The sequence below is a fragment of the Chiloscyllium plagiosum genome, unplaced genomic scaffold (genome assembly GCF_037043375.1).
Source record: "Chiloscyllium plagiosum isolate Xiang-an unplaced genomic scaffold, Cpla_swu_hap1 HiC_scaffold_9, whole genome shotgun sequence".
In the NCBI taxonomy this organism is placed as follows: Eukaryota; Metazoa; Chordata; class Chondrichthyes; order Orectolobiformes; family Hemiscylliidae; genus Chiloscyllium; species Chiloscyllium plagiosum.
In genome coordinates this window covers 15,508,696-15,530,783 of record NW_028270147.1, presented here as the reverse complement: position 1 = coordinate 15,530,783, position 22,088 = coordinate 15,508,696, and the positions used below count along the sequence as shown (strand labels likewise).

Sequence of the window (22,088 nt, the reverse complement as noted above, 5' to 3'; positions counted from 1 at the left end):
GTGCTTTGTTAAAAAAAATATAATGTGCGGCGTGATCATTTTCAGATGGGGTGAACTTTATAATTTCCTGTGGTGAGGCAGGAGGGGTCTTTGGGTGATTCAAGATGGCTGCTGAGGTTTACTTATTCTGGCTGTTCCCTTTATTAAATGCGGTAATTATTGAATGCTTTTATATTTATGGGTTCTGCCTTTGTTTCTTCTTTCGTTGCGAATGTATTCATTTATAGAATGAAGGTTAATCGGCTTTTGGGCATTGTTTCTCGATGTTGTATTGAGCTGGGCCTGAACTGCAGGATGTGTTCCAACCGGTTATTGTTGGGTGACGTGGGCTGAAACCAGTTAATGGAAGAATAACTGGTCGGTTCTAATGTTCCACTTCCTCCTGTAAAATAATGGATTTATTTCAGACGCTCGTTGAAGGTATGCAATTCCAGTTTAAAAGGTTTTTTGATCGGCCCCGAAGTGTTCCTATAGTTTCCAAAGTGACTGAGTTACATTTTTGGCTGTTTTGTTGAGTTGCTCCGTGAAGTGCCAGGATACGCTGCACCAGGTCAGTAAAGCAGAAAAATCAATCCAAGCTGTAATGATTGTGTTGATGTTGAGTTTTGAAAGCTTTAAATTTGTGAACGTGAGAAGTGAAAATATCATCAGTTTAATTGTCTTGACAGCATGTTACATTTGGAGATGATAGTAATTAATACTTGTATTTAACACTGAATGTAGTGAGTATGAAAACAACTTTGCCCCTTTACAGGAATTTTCCGTGTGCAATTGAAAAAAGGTGTAAAATTGAGGGTGTTGGTTGGCTCAGTTGGCTGGACTGCTGGAGCACTGTTGACAAAATGGTTTGATTTCTGTCCTTCTTGTGAGTGGTGCTTGCAAATGTTGTTTCTGCAAAAATCACAAGGCTGAATCATGGAGGGGTGTATGTTAGGCTAGATATGCTTGCACAAACAAGTAGCTGTATCTTCTGCAGAAATCGCAAGGTGGAATCATGAGGGTAAAGTAGGAGAAAGTGAGGATTGCAGATGCTGGAGACCTGAGTTGAAAAGTGTGGTGCTGGAAAAACACAGCAGGCCAGGCAGCATCCAAGGAGCAGGCGAATCGACGTTTCGGGCATAAGCCCTTCTTCAGGAATGAGGCTGGTGTGCCAAGCGGGCTGAGATAAAAGATAGGGGGGAAGGGCGCTGGGAGTACGATAGGTGGAAGGAGGTGAGGGTGATAGGCCGGAGAGGGGGTGGGGGCGGAGAGGTCGGGAAGAAGATTGCAGGTCAAGAGGGTGGTGCTGAATCAGGGGATTGGGACTGAGATAAGGTGGGAGGAGGGAAAGTGAGGAAGCTGGAGAAATCTACACTCATCCTGTGGGGTTGGAGGGTTCCTAGGCGAAAGATGAGGCGCTCTTCCTCCAGACATCGTGTGGCTAGGGTCTGGCGATGGAGGAGGCCAAGGACCTGCATGTCCTTGGCAGAGAGGGAGTTAAAGTGTTAAGTCACGGGGCTGTTGGGTTGGTTGGTGCAGGTGTCCCAGAGGTGTTCCCTGAAACGTTCCGCAAGTAGGCGCCCTGTCTCCCCAATGTAGAGGAGACCACGAGGGTGTATACCAAGAAATAACTAACCGAATGAATAAAGACTGCTTCAGAATTTGACTCGGACTGAAATTATTGAATAGTGAGCTTTGTTTCTCACATTCTCAACCCCTCTTCCCCTTGCCTGATATGTGGTGACATCTCAGGTTAAACCACCATCAATCATCTGTGATGAGAGATCAGCCATGTGGCCTGTTAAGACTTTGACTTTAACTTTACATAGATTTCCAGAACTACTGTATGGCAATTCTACAAGTAAATTTAGAGCTCATGCAATAATAGGTACTAGGACAACATGAATACAAGATTAGCTGATGGACCATAAACAGGATAATTAGTTAATGTATTTTTCTGGTTTTTGGTTAAGTTCTGCAAAGGATCAGTGCTGAAGCCCTTGCTCTTCCAAAAAAGAAACTTAGCCTTTGTAAACTGTGAGGGGAATAATGTAGATGTCTATATCATATAGTGTGGGTAGATTTGTGCAGTGATTGGGTAGGTAACACATGCAGTTCAGTACAAAGAAGTGAAATTACACTTTGGTAGGAAGGAAATTGAGAGACAATGCAAATTTAAAGGATTGAATTGAATTAGCTTTTTTGTCATGTACTCAAAGACGTACAGGGAAAAGCTTCCGTTAGAGTGACATCTTGTGTACAAAGGTATTTAGAGCCAAAATTTAAGAACAAATTCTTGGGTGAAAAACAATTAGGAAAAAGTGAGGACTGCAGATTTTTCTTGACTGAGGGGGAGTTGAAGTGTTCAGCCACTGGGTGGTGGGGTTATTGGGTGCAGTGTCCCAGAGATGTTCTCTGAAACAATCCTCAAGAAGGCGCCCTGTCTCCCTAATGTAGAAGAGACCACACCGGTGCAATGGATGTAGTAGATGACATTAGGAGAGGTGCAGGTGAATTTCTGATGGATGTGGAAGGATCCATTGGGGCCTTGGACGGAGGTGAGGGTAGTGATGTCGGTGCAGGTTTTGTATTTCTTGCAAAGGCAGCAAAAGGTGCCAGGAGTGGGGTGTGGGCTGGTGGGGGGTGTGGACCTGATGAGGGAGTCGGGGAGGGAATAGTCCTTTCAGAACTCTGATAGAGATGGGGAGGGAAATGTATCTCTGGTGGTGGGGTCCATTTGAAGGTGGTAGAAGTGGCGGAGGATGATGCAGAGGTTGGTCGGGTGGAAAGTGATGACTGGGAGGGGCAGGGGGGGGGTTTCTGTCCTTGTTGCGTTGGGAGAGGTGTGGTTAAAGCGCGGTGGTGCTTGAAGTGGAGGAGATGCACTGGAGGACATCATCAACCATGTGGGAAGGGAAGTTGCAATATGGAAGGAGGAGGCCATCTGGGACTTTGAGGTGAAATTGGTCATCCTGGGAACAGATGAGATGGAGGAATTGGGAATAAGGAGTAGGGTGGGAGGAGGTATAATCCAGGTAGCTGTCGGAGTCGGTGGGCTTATTTCTGTAGTTATTTTCCTTGATGGAGTTGTGGAGGGGGGGGAAACAGAGTTGAAGTGTTTTTCCTTGACAGAGTTACCACACGATGCCTGAAGAAGGAACGTGTCATATTCCGCCTTGGGCCCCTGCAACCACATGGGATAAATGTAATTTCAACAGCTTCTTCATTTGTCCCCTACCCCCATGTTATTCCAGTCCTGAGCCTCCAACTCGGCACCACCCTCTGGACCTGTCCATTGCTACCCCCTCTGACCTATCACCTTCTCCCTCGCCTTTATCCTGCTATTGTGTTCCTGGCTACGTCACCCCCTCCCATTTATCTCTCATCCCGACCCATAAGCCTCATTCCTGCTGAAGAGCTTATGCTCGAAACGTTGACTCTCCTGCTTCTCGCATGCTGCCTGACCGGCTCACCACACTCTTGACTCTGGAAAAACAATTAGAAAAGTGAAGAAATTTAAAAAACCAATATTATAGATCATAAGAATAAATTAGAAAAAATAAAGAAAATATTCGGAGTAAGTCTTTTCAATCCAGTCCAAAACTTCAGTAACTGAAAGAGAGACATCCACTTCAACTGTGAGGGGGTTCAGGAGTTGAGAAACTAGATGTGTACATAGTTTGTTGAAGGTGGCATTCCTTCTTCATAAACCCCTTGGAGAAAGTGAAGACCACAGATGTTTGAGATCAGAGTCAAAAAGTGTGGCACTGGAAAAGCGCAGCTGGTCAGGTAGCATTTGCGGAGCAGGAGAGTCAACATTTCGAGCATAAGCTCTCTTCGCCCGATGCCTGGAGGAAGAACAACTCATCTTCTGCCTTGGGCTTCTCCAACCACTTGGGATCGCTGTGGATTTCACCAATTTCCTCATCTCCCCTTCCTGCACCTTATCCCAGATCCAACCCTCCACCTCCGCACCACCCTCTTGAACAGTCCTACCTGTCCATTTTCCTTCCCACTATGTGCTCCACCCTGCACTCTGACCTGTCACCATCACCCCCCCCCCCCCAGCTTCATCTACCTATCTCATTCCTAGCTCCTCCTCCCCCTCCCATTTAGCTCTGTCCCCCTGGGCCCCCCCGCCCCACATTTCTGATATAGAGCTTATGGGTTAAACATCAACTTTCTTGCTCCTTGGATACTGCCTGGCTGGCTGTGTTTTTCCAGCACCATACTTTTGACTCTTCAGAAACGAGGGAGGCAGAAAGCAGGTAATTATAGACTACTTAGCCTGAGCTTAGTCATTGGTAAAAGTTTTAGTCCATTATTAACGTTGAGATTGTGGAGTACTTGAAAGTACATTGTCAAACAGGGCGACATCAGCATGGCTTCATCAAGGAGAAATCATGCCTGACAAATCTGTTGAAATTCTTCGAGAAGGTAACAAGCAAGTTAGACAAAGGAGAGACAGTGGCTGTGATCTATTTGGAATTCCAGAAAGCCTTTGACCAGGTGCTGCACAGAAGGCTGCTAAATAAGATCAGAATCCATGGTGTTGGGGGCAAGTGACTGGCATAGATAGAGGATTATCTGACTGGCAGGCAGAAGATGAGAGTAAATGGGTCTTTTTGAGGACGGCAGCCGTGACTAGTGGAGTTCTGCAGGGATCAGTTTGGGACCACAACTGTTCACATTATACACTCAATGATCTGGAGAAAGGAACTGAGCATTTTTCTTATTCACTTATGGAATGTGGGCATCACTGGCTTGGCAGTGTTTATTCCCCATTGCTAATTACCCAGAGGGCAGTTAAGAGTCAACAACATTGCTGTGGGTTTGGAGTCATGAGTAGGCCAGACCAGGTAAGAATGGCAGTTGCTGTCCCAAAAAACCTCAGTGACCCAGATGGGTTTTTCTGGCCAAGGGATAATTGTTTGATGATCATCATTAGACCCTTAATTCTTCATTGAATTCAAATTCCACCATCTGTTGTAGAATATTACTGTGGACCAATGCTTGGGTCTCTGGATTAACACTCGAATGATAATATCATGAGGTTATTGCCTCCCTGTGCAGCTGACACAAAGACAAATGGAGGGACAGATAGTGTTGAGGAAGCAGGGAGGATGCAGAAAGACTTGGACAGGCTACAAGATTGTATTCATCTGCCATTTCTTTGCCAATTGCAGGAAAATGTGAGGTTATGCACTTTGGTAGGAAGAATAGAAACCATGGACTATTTTCTGACCAAGGAAATGCTTCCGAAATCTCAAGTTCAAAGGGACTTTGGAGTCATGGCTCAGGATTCTCATAAGGTTCAGTTGGCAGTTAAGAAGGCAAATGTAATGTTAGCATTCATTTCAAGACGGCTCAATAGAGGAGCAAAGGTGTACTATTCAGGTTATGTAAAGCTCTGGTCACTGGAATAGTGACTGGTTTTGGGTGCCTAATCCAAGGAAAGGGAAGCTGTCATTGGAGGAGGTCCAGAGAAGGTTTCCAATACTGATCCTCGGGATAAAAGCGTGAAGGAGAGGAACCCGAGGCACTACACAGGTAGTGCCTCCCACCCGCCCTCCTCCTCTAACCTAATAATAACATCTGTTGTGGCAAGCAGGTAAGTGCTGAATTTTGCTTGTATTATTTAGACACAGTTTTTGTTTAAACAGTTAGCTTTAGAGGGATGGCAGTGAAGGCAGTGCAATGTTCCTCCTGCAACATGTATGAGGTGAGGGATGCCATCGACGTCCCTGCCGATTACACTTGCAGGAAGTGCACCCATCTCCAGCTCCTCCAAGACCGTGTTAGGGAACTGGAGCTGGAGTTGGATGAACTTCGGATCATTCGGGAGGCAGAGGGGGTCATAGATCAGAGTTATAGGGAAGTAGTCACTCCAAAGATGGCAGATAGATGGGTGACAGTGAGGGGGACTGGGAGGAAGCAGCCAGTGCAGGGACCTCCTGCGGCCATTCCCCTCAAGAACAAGTATACCGTTTTGGATACTTGTGGGGGGGATGACTTACCAGGGGTAAGTAACGGGGCTCAGGTCTCTGGCACGGAGCCTGTCCCCGTTACTCAGAAGGGAAGGGTGAAGAAGAGCAGAGCAGTAGTAATTGGGGACTCGATAGTTCGTGGCACAGATAGGCGGTTTTGTGGGAACGAGAGAGACTCACGTTTGGTATGTTGCCTCCCAGGTGCAAGGGTACGTGATGTCTCTGATCGTGTTTTCCGGGTCCTGGAGGGGGAGGGGGAGCAACCCGAAGTCGTGGTCCACATTGGCACCAACGACATAGGTAGGAGTGCTGAGGATGTTAGACAGGCTTTCAGGGAGCTAGGTTGGAAGCTTGGAGTTAGAACTAACAGAGTTGTTGTCTCTGGTTTGTTACCCGTGCCACGTGATAGAGATTCGAGGAATAGGGAGAGAGAACAATTAAATGCGTGGCTTCAGGGATGGTGCAGGAGGGAGGGGTTCCAGTTTTTGGATAACTGGGGTTCTTTCTGGGGACGGTGGGACCTCTATAAACAGGATGGTCTACACCTGAACCTGAGGGGAACCAGTATCCTTGGGGGGAGGTTTGCTAGTGCTCTTGGGGGGGGTTTAAACTAACTCGGCAGGGGCATGGGAACCCAGATTGTAGCTTCAGGGTGCAGGGCCTGGAGTGTAGGGAGGTGAGGAACATGGCATCAATTTCCAAGGAGGGTGCCTGTAAACAGGGAAGTGGCTTGAAGTGTGTATACTTCAATGCAAGAAGTATACGAAATAAGGTAGGTGAACTTGCAGCGTTGGTTGGTACCTGGGACTTCGATGTTGTGGCTATTACGGAGACATGGCTAGAACAGGGACAGGATTGGCTGTTGCAGGTTCCGGGATTTAAATGTTTTAGTAGGTTTAGAGGTGGGGGTAAAAGAGGGGGAGGTGTGGCATTGCTTGTCAAAGATAGTATTACAGCGGTGGAAAGGACGATGGATGAGGACTTGCCATCTGAGGTAGTTTGGGCTGAGGTTAGGAATAGGAAAGGTGAGGTCACCCTGTTAGGAGTCTTTTACAGGCCTCCTAATAGTCCTAGAATCATTGAAGAAAGGATAGGGAAGGTGATTCAGGAGATGAGTGACAGTAATAGGGTGGTTGTTATGGGGGACTTTAACTTTCCTGATATTGATTGGGAAAGCTATAGCTCAAGTTCGTTAGATGGGTCAGTGTTTGTTCAATGTGTGCAGGAGAGTTTCCTGACACAATATGTAGACAGGCCAACAAGAGGTGAGGCCATACTGGATTTGGTTCTGGGTAACGAACCAGGCCAGGTGTTAGAATTAGAGGTAGGTGAGCACTTTGGGGATAGTGACCATAATTCGGTGATTTTTACACTCGTGATGGAGAGGGATAAGTGTGTACTACAGGGCAAGAATTATAGCTGGGGTAAGGGAAATTATGATGCGGTGAGGCATGACTTAGGATGTGTGGCTTGGAAAAGTAGACTCCAAGGCAAGAGTGTAAATGATATGTGGAACTTGTTCAAGGGGCAACTATTGAGTGTCCTTGATAATTATGTACCTGTCAGGCAGGTAGGAAAGGGTCGTGCGAGGGAGCCGTGGTTTAATAAGGAATTGGAATCCCTTGTTAAATGGAAGAGGGCGGCCTATCTCAAGATGAGACGTGAAGGTTCAATTGGGGCGATTGAGAGTTATAGGGTAGCCAGGAAGGACCTGAAGAGAGAGCTAAAAGCAGCAAGGAGGGGACATGAAAGGTCCTTAGTAGATAGGATTAGGGAAAATCCTAAGGCTTTCTATAGGTATGTTAGGAATAAAAGAATGACTAGGGTAGGAATAGGTCCAGTCAAGGATAGTAGGGGGAAGTTGCGTGTTGAGGCGGAAGAGATTGGGGAGACAATGAATGAATACTTTTCTTCAGTATTCACTCAGGAACAGGGCATTGTTGTCGATGAGAATACCGAGGCACAAATAAGTAGAATGGATGGCTTTGAGGTATGTAGAGAAGAGGTGTTGGAAATCCTGGAAAAGGTGAAAATAGATAAGTCCCCTGGGCCTGATGGCATTTATCCTAGGATTCTCTGGGAAGCAAGGGAGGAGATTGCAGAGCCATTGGCCTTGATTTTTATGTCCTCTTTGTCTACAGGAGTAGTCCCAGAAGACTGGAGGATAGCAAATGTGGTTCCCTTGTTCAAAAAGGGGAGTAGGGATAGCCCTAGTAACTATAGGCCGGTGAGTCTCACTTCTGTTGTGGGCAAAGTCTTAGAGAGAATTGTAAGGGATAGGATTTATGCACATCTAGATAGGAATAATGTGATCAAGGATAGTCAGCATGGTTTTGTGAAGGGCAAGTCGTGCCTCACAAACCTTATTGAATTCTTTGAAAAGGTGACGAAGGAGGTTGATGAGGGGAAAGCGGTAGATGTGGTATATATGGATTTTAGTAAGGCGTTTGATAAGGTTCCCCATGGTAGGCTACTGCAGAAAATACGGAGATATGGCATTGAGGGTGAGTTGGAGGTTTGGATTAGGAATTGGCTGGATGGAAGAAGACAGAGGGTAGTAGTTGATGGCAAAGTTTCTTCATGGAGTGCCGTCACTAGCGGTGTTCCGCAAGGATCTGTTTTGGGACCATTGCTGTTTGTCATTTTTATAAATGACCTGGAAGAGGGGTTAGAAGGTTGGGTGAGCAAGTTTGCGGATGACACGAAAGTCGGAGGAGTTGTTGACAGTGAGGAAGCATGTGGCAGGTTACAGCAGGATATAGAGAAGCTGCAGAGCTGGGCAGAAAGGTGGCAGATGGAATTCAATGTAGCTAAGTGCGAGGTGATTCACTTTGGGAAGAATAACAAAAAGATGGGGTACTGGGCTAATGGTCGGATACTTGGTAGTGTGGATGAGCAGAGGGATCTTGGTGTCCATGTACACAGATCTCTGAAAGTTGCCACCCAGGTAAATAGTGCGGTGAGGAAGGCATATGGCGTACTGGCTTTTATTGGTAGAGGAATTGAGTTCCGGAGTCCTGAGGTCATGATGCAGTTGTATAAGACTCTGGTACGGCCGCATCTGGAATATTGTGTGCAGTTTTGGTCGCCATACTATAGGAAGGATGTGGAGGCATTGGAACGGGTGCAGAGGAGGTTTACCAGGATGTTGCCTGGTATGGAAGGAAAATCGTATGAGGAAAGACTGAGGCACTTGGGGCTGTTTTCACTAGAGAAAAGAAGGTTTAGGGGTGACTTGATTGAGGTGTACAAGATGATTAGGGGGTTAGATAGGGTCGACAGTATGAACCTTTTCCCGCGTATTGAGTCGGGTATTACAAGGGGGCATAGCTTTAAATTAAGGGGGGGTAGATATAGGACTGATGTTAGGGGTAGGTTCTTCACTCAGCGAGTCGTTAGTTCATGGAATGCCCTGCCAGTAACAGTGGTGGACTCTCCCTCTTTATGGGCATTTAAGAGGGCATTGGATAGGTATATGGAGGATAGTGGGTTAGTGTAGTTTAGGTGGGCTTGGATCGGCGCAACATCGAGGGCCCAAGGGCCTGTACTGCGCTGTATTCTTCTATGTTCTATGTTCTATGTTCTATAAGGAGCTTGTCAAATGAGGAGCAGTTGAGAACTCTGGGTCTGCACTTGATTGAGTTTAGAAGGATCGCAGGGGGATTGAAACTTTCAGAATACTGGGAGGTTTGGATTGTGTGGTCGTAGGGCAGATGTTTCCACCATTAGGAGAAACTATGATCTGGGGCCACAGCCTGGGGTGAAGGCACAGCCTTTTAAAACTGAGATGAGAAGTTTCTTCAGCCAGAGGGTGATGTCTCTAGAACTCATTGCTGCAGAAGGCTGAGGAGGCCAAATTATTGAGCGTATTTAAGACTGAGATAGCTAGGTTCTTGATAGGCAAGGGGATCAAATGTTATGGGGAGAAAGCAAGGGATTGGAACAAGGAGAGATGCCCAGTTGATGGGCTGGAATGGAGACAATGATCCAAATGGCCACTTCCTGCGCTGCAATAATTTTGTGACAAAACTTTCCACTCGCATACCCCATCTTCAATATTTACAGCCTCCACCACCTTGGAGGTGAGACAGGAGTGAGTACCATCAACAAGATGCACTGCCCTGATCCTCCACGATTCCTTTGGCAATATTTTCCAAACCTGTGACCTCTGCCATTCAGTGGGACAAAAGAATTGCCTGAGAGTACTGCTCCCTGCAAGTTCCTTTCCAAGCCACGTACTGTCCTGACATGGAACTGTAGCACCATTTTTCGTTCTCAGTGGGTTGGAATTCTGGAACTGCACATTGGGGAAACCTAACCCCTTCTCCCTTTTACTGTAGCAGTTCAAGAGATAGTTCACTGCCAGTTTCCTAGGGGAAAGGTAGGTTGGCCGAGCCAACAACATCCATGTTATGTAACCAAATGTAGAAAATTCTCTTTACCTCAATGTTGCATTAAGTTCCACATTCTAATCATTTTCTATTTTGAAAACCAGTTTCTGCTAAATTCCAGTTAAATTTATTGGTGACCATATTGTACCTAGGATCCCTAGTTCTGGACTCTCCTGCTGAATGAAGCACATTGTCATGGTTTAATGCTTCAAATCCTTTTAAGATTATCATAGACCTTTCCAGAGAGAAGAATCTCATTCTGTTTGATCTTTCCTGCTAAGTATGTTCTCCCAGTTCTGGTATTCATCTTCTCCATTGCCCCATCTTTTTGATAATTAATAAGCCAGAAGTGTTCATTTATTCGAAATGTGGATTGACTGAGATTCTTCAATCAACCCAAATAATTTCTCTGCTGGGTGTAAGTTTGCTTGCTGAGCTGGAAGGTTCATTTTCAGACGTTTTGTCACCATAGTAGGTAATTCCATCAGTGAGCCTCCAGTGAAGCACTTGTGTTATGGCTCACTTTCTATTTGTGTTTGTTTCCTTGGGCTGGTGATGTCATTTCCTGTGTTGATGCCATTTCCTGTTCTTTTCCTCAGGATGATACATGGTATACAAATCGATGTGTTTGTTAACCAGTTCACAAGTAATTTCACAAGTAATTAACTTGCTGTTTAACAAATACTCTCATGGGACAATTTAATATCTTAAAGGTGCGATATAAATGTGAATGTTTAAGCAGCTCTTTGAGATATCCTGAGGGCATGGTAAACTTCTGTTATCATTGATTATTTAAGAACTAATTGCCTGCCGGGTTGTGCAGGGAATGATAAATGTGATTGAATGCCTTTTAAGAAGACTGTCCTCCAGTTGTATGTTAGTTCAAGGACTAAGTTTGATTGCATTAATGGTCCACAAGTTTCATACTGGTACAGATTTGAAGCTGCTTTACTCCAGTGCCATGTTTCAAGTGTACACTGGATGTGTTGGTGTAAGCATTTCCTAAAGCACTTTCAGGGAATCCTAATTGGTTTTATTGTTTGTTGACAGGACCACTTTGCACCAACAGCATATAAACCACAGCATATATTGGGTGTGGGTGTTTGCACTCCCTTTTTGATTTCCTGAAAAACCTCCTCCTCTGCTTTTGGTTGCACTTCAGTCCCACGCTCCTGATCTTTGGGCACCCGGTACGGAGGAAGGAGGGCAAGTCTGAAGACCTCCTCGTGGGTCTGCTCCTGGGCCTGGCCAAACTGGCCATTAACAGGTCCAGGCAGCGGGCCGTGGAGGGGGTCGTTAGGGCCGACTGCCTGCCCCTCTTCCGCGGTTACGTTAGAGCCCGGGTGTCCTTGGAGAAGGAGCACGCTGTGTCCACCCACACCCTGGAGTTGTTCAGGGAGAGGTGGGCACCGCAGGGAGTGGAGTGCATCATTTCTCCCTCCAACTCTATTTTGATTTAGTCCCTACCCTCCCCTTCACTGTTTTGATCACACAGCACTGCCCTTTGATGTGAAGGGCAGTGTTTGTCACTGGCCACCCGGGTGTTTTCCTATCTTCCTGGTGGTGGAATTTGAATAAAGATTGGTGCACTTTGTGTCTTTCACTGTGTCTCACACCTGCACACACACACCATGGGTGCTGGGGAAAAAATAAGCACTACCGCACTTAGGTGGTAGTGTGGGGTTAAATTTAAAAAAAAGATAAACAGGGATGGCCTGGCCAAACTGGCCATAACCAGGTCCAGGCAGTGGGCCGTGGAGGGGTTCAGAAAAAAAAATATAAACCACAGCATCTGAACCTCAGTTCTTGGCCAGTGCTAATGAGCCACAGTCTTCTACTTTCAACTCTTAGCATCACTGGCAACGAAATATACGAGACACAGCCAAACATCTTTGGATATTCCAAGATAGCTTGGTAACTGTCCACTAAATCATTTAGAACATTTGCACATGTGAATGGAGTGTGTGAGGTAAATGCTCTTCAGTTTTGATTAAACTGAGACATTTGGCATGAATTTCTGAAATCACTCAAACAAAATCTGTTAGTTTTGTGCTGGTGGCAATAGAACTGAAGTGTCTTCAGAGAATATTGGGGTAAAGGAATTATTTCTTTAAAATAAAATGAAGCAAATGGACAAGTACAAGGTGGAAAGGGATATTGAGGTAGATACAATAAGTTTGGACGTTTGCCCCAGCAGTTGATGCTAAGTATTCTATCTCAATCTGCATGTTGTTTTCTCCAAAGCTTAATTTGGAATTAACTGAATTATATTGGCAGTAATTACATCTTTTAATATTGAGGAAATTTCCATTTCAAGAGAGTACTGAACATTTAGCTTCTATTCCCATGACATTGGGATATCTGGTCGGCATGGACAGGTTGGACCGAAGGGACTGTTTTCATGCTGTACCTCTCTATGACTCTATAATTGAATAAAGGATGTGCAGGGTAGTTTTTCAAATGAGGAAGGAACTGGAAATGAGTTGAACTTGTGCCAATGCACAGTAAGGTTAGTGACTTAACCCTATTTAAATATAGTTTCAATTTCAATCTCTTACTACTTCAATTTTTCTGAAACCTGTGGGCTTGTATAAGCATGGGACTGTCAGAATTCTGACTTTTAAATACTGTCCTGTGCTGTCATCTAAATTGGCTATCACCTGGTCTGCAGCTACCATTTGAGATTTACCCAAGCAAAATTTTAAAGATTGCATTTTTGGAACAAGTTTTAGACTTTAAAGCCTCCCAAATTGCTTTGTGGACAATAAACAGCTAATAAAGCTTCATGTGATTTCTATAAATAATTACTTCAGTATCCTAATTGTAAAATCCTGTTGTTGGTGTGACTTAATCCTTTTGAGGCCTTTTAGTAGTAAGTTATGTCAATGAGAAATATAACATCAGGAACTCCTGTCCCAGCCATTATATCACGCAGCTGCCAACTGTCATTGCTTGGGAACATTTTTATTTTGAATTTTTCCATAAAGTGTCTCAAAATCATTTATAGTTCAGCCATTTTCTAATCATTGTAGCTGTTGGTCATAAATCTCTGCTTTCTCTGATAATGACAGTTCTGGAATTGTACTTGTTACCTGCTGGTATAGTCACTTCTAATTGGACTTGTCACAGAGGTGTCAGTTGTTAAAAGCTGAAGTGTAGCTGGGCATGCAAGCAAAGAGTCTGGCTGTTCCTCACTTCTTATTGCACAATATAAATGTACATATTGTATGGCTGACTTTAACATGTTTGCAATATAAATATTGGATAAGCTATCTAGTTGTAATTCTTACAGATTTTCTTTTGCGTACCCTGTCAGCTAATTCTCTGCAGGAGAAACACAGCACAATATAAATTTGGAATGACAAGCCATAGTTCTGAAGAAAAGAATAAGAATTTTCTAAAATGCCAGCTGTCTTCTTTTTAAGACGTGCTGGATTAATTGAGAAGAGTGGGAGTGAACTTCTCTCCTAAACTGCACTTTGGTGGTCAATTTTTTTTTTGTGAGTGCTGCTGGCCTCTCCCTAATAGCCCCTGAATTGAGGGCAGTTACATGTCAATCATATTGTTGTGGTTCTGGAGTCACATCGTCCAAACCGTGTAAGGCTGATTTCCTTCCTTAATGGACGTTAGTGAGCCAGATTGGTTTATATGGTTGTTGCCATGATCAAAATATTCCAGATGTTTTAAGTTGAATTTAAATTTAGCAGCTGGCATCTTGGTCTTTAAACCTGCACCCCAAGACATTAACCTGGACCTCTGGATTCCTAGTCCAGTGACTGCCACTATATGAACATATTGGGGTTCTGAGCATGCATACAGTGTTCTTAGATTGGGGTTTGGATGTAACTCCTTCATCTATACTCTGTCATAACAGAGCTTAATCCTAATCTACAAGGAGTAGCTTTTTATTTAACTCTCTACTTTTTATTTGAAGTATTGCACATTTATTCTGTGCATAAACAAGCTGGCATACATCCGAGATGTGCACCTTCCTTTCAAAGCAAAAAAAAAAATGATTTTGAACGAAAATGGTCATTTTCAACATGGATGTTTAGATTGATAAATGGAGTGCTAATGAGCACTATTGTCCTGGATGGTGTGGCACATCGAGCATTGCAGCTGCATGCAACCTAACATGAGCATTTCACCACTGTCTGGATTTGTGACTTTCTTGTAGTGGAGAACCTTTAGGGAGTTAAACAATGAGCAACTCATCATAATATCCATCCTCTGACTTGCTCTAATAACCATGGTATTGTGTTGTTTGTCCAGTTTAATTTCTCTTGATGATGACCCAGTGAATGTAATGGAGGAGATATTTGTCAATGATAACATCAAACAAGCATGGTGCCCCTGTCTTATTTGGTGTTGTAATTATTTGGCTTTTGTCATCCCAAGCCTCTGTGTTGTGGTTTGCTTCAGTTTACTGCTCTTTCTCCTCTGTATGGTTCCTTAGTTTTATCATTTTGACTCTGACTCTGGTCTGTAATTTAGCATGTTTTTACATTGCTAGTATGTACCTTTCCATTTCCAATTGATTTGATATTTATACATCCTGTTTTCTGTTTGCAGATATATATGTGTGGTGCAGAGCTATCATCTGAAGCCTGCCGAGAGCTTGGTTTCTCCAGTAATTTGCTCTGCAGCTCATGTGACCTCCTTGGCCAATTCAGTCTCAATCAGTTGGACCCAAACTGCAGACGATGTTGCCAAGAGGAAGCCCAGTTAGAAACAAAAAAGGTATTGCTTTTATTATAAATTGCCTAATAAATTTAATCCAGATTATTTAATTGTCAGATGCATGTAGTAAGTTTTAATTACTTAAAATATTTGCCGACACTAAATTTGGAAATGATTGTCTTTTGCAAACGAGCAATGTTATGAAACAAACCAGCTCATAATATATCAAGGATACCAACGTTTTATCTTATTTAAAGGCAAGTGTAAGGTGCTGTGTTCCAGATGATTCATTTGGTCCATTACTAGGCTTTAAACAAAATTCACTTTATTCTTACAATACAGCTAAAACATAAACAAAGAAGATTTGGCATAACTTTAACTCTCTTGAAATACTCTATAATATTATTCAACTATTCCAATATAGCAGCATCCCATAAACATACTCTTGGCAAAAGCAAATTCAGCAAAACAAACTTTTCTCAAGTGCAATCTCCTTTCTAGTCTAGGAGAAAGGAGCACACAAAAAAATCTAACAGCAGAGTAGCTTTTTGCTACAGCAGATAGAGCTGTATGTATCAGCTGTGTGAGTCTGACTCCACCTGCTCAATCTTCCTTTGTCTAATTTAAGAAAAAACATGCCAGAAGTTCAGAGGCATTTGCCAACTGCTTCTGAAGTCGACATACTGACATCACTGTGCAATACCTCTGTGCCATAAAACAGCAGAACAAATCACTCAAAGGCACACTACTATTGTAATAGTTGGTAAAGTTCACCGCTAATGAATTAATATGCTTTGTTTAGATTTGGAAGTTTACTAAACATATTACTCCATATATTCAATGTTAAAAATCTCATAACACCAGGTTATAGTCCAATGAGTTTATTTGTAAGTACTAGCATCGCTCTGAAAGCTAGTACTTCCAAATAATCCTGTTTAGACTATAGCCCGGTGTTGTGCAATTTAACTTAGTCCACCCTAGTCCAAAGCTGGCACCTCAATATCCTATGTATTCTGTGACACCAAGAACTATTTGAAGGATACATCGGCAGGATATGCTGTTTGGTATTGATGCATCATTTTGTAGTTTTACGCTGTTATCCTCTTCACTTAAAGAAGCTTCTGGTTTATGAATCAACAGTATTGTCAAATACTTCATTTACACAGATGATCCCTACTTAAAAACAATAAGTATATATCTTGGATATCAGGGTTAATGTAAGCCACTGATGAATTAACTTTTACTATGAAACCTGAGACAAGTCCACTACCTTGACATAATTGGGTTTGAACCCTACATAAGGCATTTGATAAGGTTCCCCGTGGTAGGCTCATTCATAAAGTCAGGAAGTATGGGATACAGAGATTTGGCTATCTGGATTCAGAATTGGTTGGCTGACAGAAGGCAGAGAGTGGTTGTAGATGGAAAGTATTCTGCTTGGAGGTCAGTGTTGAGTGGGGTCCCGCAGGGCTGTATTCTTGGGCCTCTGCTCTTTCAAGTTTTTGACTTGGATGAGGAGGTTGAGGTTTGGGTTAGTAAATTTGCAGATGACACAAAGTTTGGTGGTGCTGTTGATAGCATCAAGGGCTACTGCAGACTGCAGCACGACATAAACAGGATGCAGAGGTGGGTTGAGAAATGGCAGGTGGACTTCAACCTGGATAAATGCAATGTGATGCATTTTGGAAGGTCGAACTCGAATGCTGAATATAGGATTAAAGGCAAGATTCTTGGCAGTGTGGAGGAACAGAGGGATCTTGGTGTGCAAGTACATAGATCCCTTAAAGTTGCCACCCAAGTGGATAGGGTTCTTAAGAAAGCATATGGTGGTTTGGCTTTTATTAATGGGGGATTGAGTTTAAGTCGTGAGGTTTTGCTACTGCTCTACAAGTCCCTGGTGAGACCACACTTGGAATATTGTGTCCAGTTCTGGTCGCCCTACAATAGGAAAGATAGAGGCTTTGGAGAGGGTGCAAAGAAGGTTTACCAGGAAGCTGCCTGGACTGGAGGGCTTGCCTTATGAAGAAAGGTTGAATAAGCTCGGAATTTTCTCTCCAGAGAGAAAAGGAGGAAGAGAGGAGACCTGATCGAGGTCTACAAAATAATGAGTGGAATAGATAGGGTCAATAGACAGAGACTTTTCCTCAGGGCAGGATTGACTCGTACGAGGAGTCAAAGTTTTAAGATATTAGGAGAAAGATATAGAGGACACGTCAGAGGTAGGTTCTTTACGCAGACAGTTGTGAATGCATGGAATGCATTACCAACTGTGGTGGTGGATGCTGGACATGCACATGAATAGCAGTGAGTTGAGGGGTGCATAGGTTAAGTTGTTATATTTTACATTAGGTTTAAACCTCGGCTCAACATTGTGGGCCAAAGGGCCTGTTCTGCGCTGTACTTTTCTATCTTCTATAAGAATTAGAATTTTGCAGAATTTGTGAATTGAAACAAGTATTTTTAAGGAGTTTGATTTTAATCTGGTGATTTTTGTTTTGTCTAAATGATGGTGTTGCAGGTTCTACGTTTTTAATCATAGTTGCATCTAAATTATGGATGAAATCTGGGATGCTGGAGGGAATGGTAACTGCTAGTTACTTTCATGTACTATCAACAATCTGGTTTGAACCCTTCTCTCTTCGTAATCATTTGTAGAAACAAGTCTGAGGATTTTGTCTTTATCACTTGGATTAAGACTGAGAGTAAGTTGTCTCTGCTATTTTTTTTCACACCTACCCATCCCAAGTTTATACCATGCCATAAATTGAAACTTTTACCTTTCTCCTGTTTCCCTGCTCTTTCCTGCTGTCTTCCTGAAGCTCATTTTGTCTTGAGACTCTTCTCTTGCTTCTAACCCTATTAAACTTGACTACTGAACCACAGCTCCCAGGCCCACATGCTATTGTTGTGGGTGATTCCCTTAATTTAGCTGCAGCCTTTGGAATGGCTTGCTGTAATGTCCTTATGGCTATAACATGTCATTTCTGATGAAGGGATAATGCTCCTCAGATGTTGCCTGACCTGCAGTTCTTTTTCCAATATCTCACTCATGACTATAACATCCTTTGCATTGTCTAGCTGAAGGGAACAGCTGTTGCAGGTTCCATTCTTATCTCAATAGTAACCTTGTCTTTACAAAACTGTAGTTAGTTCTACAGTCTCTCAAGGGTCATTTTACCCCTCTTGTTTTTCATCTGTGTACTGACCCATGGCAATGATATTGGATATGATATCCACATGTACCTTGGCAACACCTAACAAACTCACTGGCTACACTCTATTCTTCAGAGTTCTCTGTGGTGTTAGACAGCTTGTCTATTATCCAACTGTAAATGAACTTAAATTTCACTTGATTGATTTTTCCAACTTTTCAAGATCATAGGGACTACACAGTCTCCATTCCTGAGCCATTGATTCCATTCACCTCTGCTGACCAGTGCCTCTGGCTGGACAAAAATATTAAAACTTTACACCAATGATTTTCTAGCCCATTGATTTTTATTTTTCAATCACAAGGCTAACAATTTTCATCTCCACCCATCTACTACTGAAGATCACTTGTGTGCTTTTGTTGCTTTCTAATTCTAATTCCCTTTCAAGGCTGTCTCCTATCTTCATCCATGCTAAATTTCAGCTCATACAAACATTTGCTGCTTGTATTCTTACTGGCATCGAGACCATTCACCTTTGTTCACTGACCTGTGTTGGTTCCTGATCAACCATTGCTGCTTTTTTAATTCTCTTCAATCCTTTTTTGAACCTGATCCTATGTGCATCTCCCATTTTCTTTGCCCTACCAATGATATTTGTGCCTTCAGCTGCCACGATTCTAACTTGAGGAATTTGTTTCCCAACTCCTTCCTTTTCCACCTCTTCTCCAAGTGCATCTTAAAACTTGTTTCTTTGATCACCTGAGATTATTCATGGGTTTTCATACCTCCGACTGACTTTTCCCATTCTCTTGTCCAGATTCCTAACGTTTCCTTGCTTTCCTCCTTTCCTCCTTTTTTTATCTTTGCCTCAGGCACTTGTTTGTTTGTTCAATCAGATTCCTTTGAAGCATCATGGGCATTTAACTGTGTTAATATTATATTATTCCATGCTCTTGATGGAAAGGAGGACAAAAATTATCAGAAAAGATCACTTCTGCTTTTGTTGAGGCTGCAAAGTTTGCATAATTGAAGAGGAAACGAGAGGAACAAACATTATCGGTCTCACTCTTTTGTCCATCTGCCAGAAAATCATCCTTTCTGCCACCTTCTTCATTCATTCATCCACCACCTTGTTGACTGTAAATCTACTGTTCTCATTCCTCAAAACATTTGTGTGTGTGTGTGTGTGTGTGTGTGTGGTACACCAATGCTTTCACACCCTCTTGCTCATTAATGTTATTTATGGATTTAGTTGTATATGTAGAGTCATAGAAGTACACCATGGAAACACATTCCCTTTAGTCCAACTCATCTGTGTCGATGCTGCCTGAACTGCTGTGCTCTTCCAGCATCACTAATCCAGACCAGATATCCTAAATTAATCTAGTCCCATTCGCCTGCACTTGACGTTTGTCCCTCTAAACCGTTGCTACTCATGTATCCAATTATCCTCATTTGCTGTGTGTAGGCCTCTTGAAATCTGATTTGAAACACAAACCTGGGTATAATTTTTCATATTTACTTCCAAAAGACCTCCTCCAGCATGGAGGCCAATCAAAAGATCAAATGCAAGGTTTTGCATATTTGGCTGTCTTGAGTTTCCACATAGCTTTGTATGAATACTTTTAACAGAAGCACAAGTTTGGTTTCTCCTTTTTCTGTTCTGCCACTGAGAGGTTACTTTCTTCTGTCCAGAGTTGACCTCTTGCAATGAGACTTAATTGGAACCTCTGACAATATTGCACTCCTGCTGTGTAGCATTATCATCTCTTAATGATAATCATTGCTCTGGGTAATATTTGCTTTGGCTCTCATTTTAAACATTTATGTAATAACAGTAATAGAAATTTCCTTTCTTAAAAGTCAATAAATAAAATGTTTTATATGAAGAAAGGAAGGATAGTAAACTGACGACTGGTGTGTTGTGGAATTGCACGGTTGAGATCTTTGTAAAGATGCATATCAAACCAATTATTGTCGCTTGTTTCATTTCTTCTTTTAACAAGTTTCTACCATAAGGGAGATTCTGTACAATGGCAGTTTGTATTGCCACTTAAACTTACTTGAAATGAAAATATCAAGCCCCTTAAGAATTCTGTATATTTAAATGAGATCATCTCTCAATCTAAATTCCAGTGAGTAGAATCCCAACCTGTTTTGCCTTACGAGCAAAGACTATTCCTCACATACTAGGGATAACCCTTGTGAGTCTTCTCTGAATTGCCACAAATACAATGATACCAATTGTCAAGAGGACTAAAACTGTTCATTGCATTCCAGATATGGTCTCGGCAGCACCTAGTATAGATGCCATAAGGCTTCTCTACCCTTCAACTCCAACCCCCTTGAAATAAGGGGGGGGGGGGGGGGGGGGGAAGGGGGAATAGAGGGCATAGGTTTAAAGTGAGAGGGGAAAGATCTAAAAGGGACCTTGGGGCAACGTTTTCACACAGAGTGGATCCATGTATGGAATGTGCTGCCAGAGGAAGTGGTGGAGGCTGGTACAATTACAACATTTAAAAGGCATTCGGATGGGTATATTAAGAGGAAGGGTTTACAGGAATATGGACCAAATGCTCGCAAATGTGACTAGATTTACATAAAATACCTGATTGGCATGGATGAGTTGGACCAAATTATCTGTTTCCATGCTGTATACCTGACACTCTCTCTGAGTGCAACTTCGAATCTTTCCTGTCTCATTCTCATCAATAATCTGATTTTAATTTTGTACAATGCTGAGTAACTTACTGTACCTGCTGTACTCTTGCACTGTTTAAGGAGTTTGGGATTGGGAACATTCAGACACATTATCACCAAATTTTCTTTTAGTACTTTTAAAAATAATCTAGATATTGACAACTATAAAATGAAATTAGTCTTGTAAATGTTGAATATTTTTAGCAGTATTTAAATAAATGGGAATGACTGTTTGTTTGTTTGTTTGTCAGGCTACTTGTGAGGATCCTTAGGGAAGGATGTTTTGGCCCAGGAGGGAATTCAATGTATGTTTACAATTTTACAAGGATGATACTTGGATTTCAGGGGTTCAGTTCCAAGGAGAGATTAGACAAATTGGGTCTTTATTCTCTAGAATATAGAAAGTTAAGAAGTGATCTAATTGAGGTCTTCAGGTTATTAACAGGGAAAGACAGAATAGATAAAGAAACTATTTCCACTAAGAAGTAAGGCCAGGCCATTCACAAGCATTGTTAGAAAACGCTTTCATGGGGAAAGAGTAGTGGAGCTTTGAAACTCATCCTCAATTGGCAGTCAATGCTAATTCAATTGTTTAATGGAAATCTGAGAGAGAAACTTTTGTTTACTAAGGGTATCGAGATGAGCCCAAAGCATGCAACAGATGTTGCCTTGGCAACAGATAGCCATGATCTTATTGAATGAGGGGGCCAAATGGCCTACTCCTGGTTTTGTGTTCCTCAATTCAATGCTGACCTGAGTGTTTCTTGAATCTTATACTGTCGTTTCACTTTCCAGGAGAAAATGTTGCTGCGGGTCACTCTTAAATGATGTAATTGGATGGGATATTGAGAATATTCCATTTTCCAAGCAGTTAGCCTTGGCTCATTAATTGCATCCTTGCCTTTCTCCAGAGATTTGAGCATCTCACATGGGTTAGCATTCCCACACATTATTGTAGAGGTTTTATGCCAATAAGAGGTGTGACGTCTTTTGATGAAATTAGGGTGAGGTGTCGTCTGTCCTCTTGGACAGAAAAGATCCCATTGCATTCATGAGAAAGAAGGGTAGTTATGATGTCCCCAGTCTTTACATCCATTAATTGAATATTCCGTTTTAGTAACATCAATCATTCATTTTGACAGTAGCAACCTTTTTGCATTCATGTATCTTTTTTTTTCCAATTTGGATAAGCACTCCAA

The 22,088-nt window shown here is 42.7% G+C and overlaps 1 protein-coding gene across 1 annotated transcript in view; it reads left to right on the top strand.

Annotated features, from left to right (window-relative positions):
- The window catches only part of selenof (selenoprotein F), a 45,742-nt gene continuing 23,654 nt past the window's right edge, over positions 1-22,088 (top strand). Inside the window, exons 1-2 of the mRNA XM_043698718.2 lie at positions 1-152; positions 14,930-15,097. Coding sequence (XP_043554653.1) covers positions 105-152; positions 14,930-15,097 — 216 coding nt within the window. The 5' untranslated portion in view covers positions 1-104. The remainder of the gene's footprint in view (positions 153-14,929; positions 15,098-22,088) is intronic.